This window comes from Phaethon lepturus, unplaced genomic scaffold (assembly GCF_000687285.1).
Source record: "Phaethon lepturus isolate BGI_N335 unplaced genomic scaffold, ASM68728v1 Scaffold41876, whole genome shotgun sequence".
NCBI classification, from domain to species: domain Eukaryota; kingdom Metazoa; phylum Chordata; class Aves; order Phaethontiformes; family Phaethontidae; genus Phaethon; species Phaethon lepturus.
This window is the reverse complement of record NW_010546324.1, coordinates 1-1,593: the sequence shown is the minus strand read 5'-3', so window position 1 is coordinate 1,593 and position 1,593 is coordinate 1. Positions and strand designations below refer to the sequence as shown.

Below are 1,593 nucleotides of genomic sequence, written 5' to 3'. Positions count from 1 at the left end.
CGGGACCCGGTGATAAACACCGCGACTTGCTCCCTCCAGCACCCGGGAGCGGGCCGCCGCGGTGCCGCTGCTCCGCCCCGTAGAACTAGAACCTTGTTTCCCTTAACTTTTGCTGGATTTTTCTGCATTTTCTACAGAAAGATTGTAAGTAAAATAGATGAAGACAAAGACGGGTTTGTAACTGTGGAAGAGCTGAAAGACTGGATTAAGTTTGCACAAAAGCGCTGGATATACGAGGATGTAGAGCGGCAGTGGAAAGGGCACGACCTCAATGAGGACGGCCTCATTTCTTGGGAGGAATATAAAAATGCCACCTACGGCTACATCTTAGGTAGGTCTCTACTCTTGGGATATAAACTTTGCGGAGCCGGCGCTTGAAACTTGCTGTTTTGTTTTTGTAGAATGATGGTAGATAAGATAGACACGGATAAGGATGGGTTTGTGACGGAGGGGGAGCTGAAAGCCTGGATTAAGAAGGCCCAGAAGAAATACGTGTATGACAGTGTCGAACGCCAGTGGCAGGAGTTTGACATGAACCAAGATGGATTTATCTCCTGGGATGAGTACAGAAACGTGACATATGGCACTTACCTCGGTAAGGGGCGAGGTGTCCGATCTGGTGGTGGTCTCTCATCAATAAAGCAGAAGTGCGATCGATGCAGCGGGAGCTCTCCGCTCATCCCCGAAGCCTCGGGCTTAAAACCGAAGCAAGTCCTCCGCGTTTACCCTCCGGCGGCCTACACCCAGGGCGATCGAAGGGGGAGGAGAAAAAAAAAAAAGTGGGGGAGAAAAAAAAAAAACCCACTCAAAGGTGAAGCTCGCGATCGACACGCGGCCGCGTAACTCTGCTTTATTGATGCCCTTAATTGTGAAAAGCAGCTCGGAGCTCGGCGCGAGCAGCGATGTGACGAAAGGCCCCCGGGGTAGTGGGTTTTTGGGGGTTTTTTGCCTTCTAGCTTTTGAATTTCAAGCTACCGGTGGCATTTTAGTACCTGCAGAAAGACGCCGACTAACCTGTCGAAGCCACGCTTTGCTGGGCGTCTGGCCCTCCCCGAACCCCCGCAGATCGTTAGCAAAGAGCCTCTTTAATCCCTTTCCAAAGGCCCGCGCGCGCATCTCGGCTTCCCCCCTTGTCCCGGCAGTAGCTTTAGACCCCAGAGCCCGTAGCTTTTGGCACGCAGGAGAGGTCAGCAGCCCCGTCAGGACTCAAACACCCCCAGGAGTGAGGTAAGAAGAAACTCTTCTGGGGTTAAGACGTTTAGAAAAATACCAGTTCCCCTGCCAGTTCTTCCCGCCTCCCGGAGCGCATACATATATGGGACGATGAGCTGCGGCTTGAAAGCACGGAATCCAGTTTAATTTACTGAGTATTTCCAAAGATAGTCAAATGCCCCGCGGAACGTATGGCGGCCGGCTCATCCGTCTTCCCTCGGGCTCTTCCTTGTGAAGGAGCGGGTTAAAGCCCGAGGCAGGTGGGAGTTTGCAGGCAGGTCTCGCTAAGCTCCTCGCACCCCCTCAGGGCCGGGGCAGGCCTTACTAAGCTTCGCTTTTCCATTAGTGCTGAATTACTGGGGTCCGCAGAAAGCCCAGCCT

General features: G+C 53.1%; 2 protein-coding genes across 2 annotated transcripts; both read left to right on the top strand.

Moving 5' to 3' along the window:
- Nucleotides 1–137: 137 nt before the first annotated feature.
- Nucleotides 138–378, top strand: LOC104622464 (calumenin-like; the record flags this gene model as incomplete). The annotated part of the gene is made up of 1 exon (XM_010289256.1): nt 138–378. A coding segment is annotated over one exon (241 nt), but the record flags the coding sequence as incomplete, so codon positions are not given.
- A 24-nt stretch (nt 379–402) lies between these two features.
- Nucleotides 403–595, top strand: LOC104622463 (calumenin-like; the record flags this gene model as incomplete). Its single annotated transcript, XM_010289255.1, has 1 exon — nt 403–595. A coding segment is annotated over exon 1 (193 nt), but the record flags the coding sequence as incomplete, so codon positions are not given.
- Nucleotides 596–1,593: the final 998 nt, after the last annotated feature.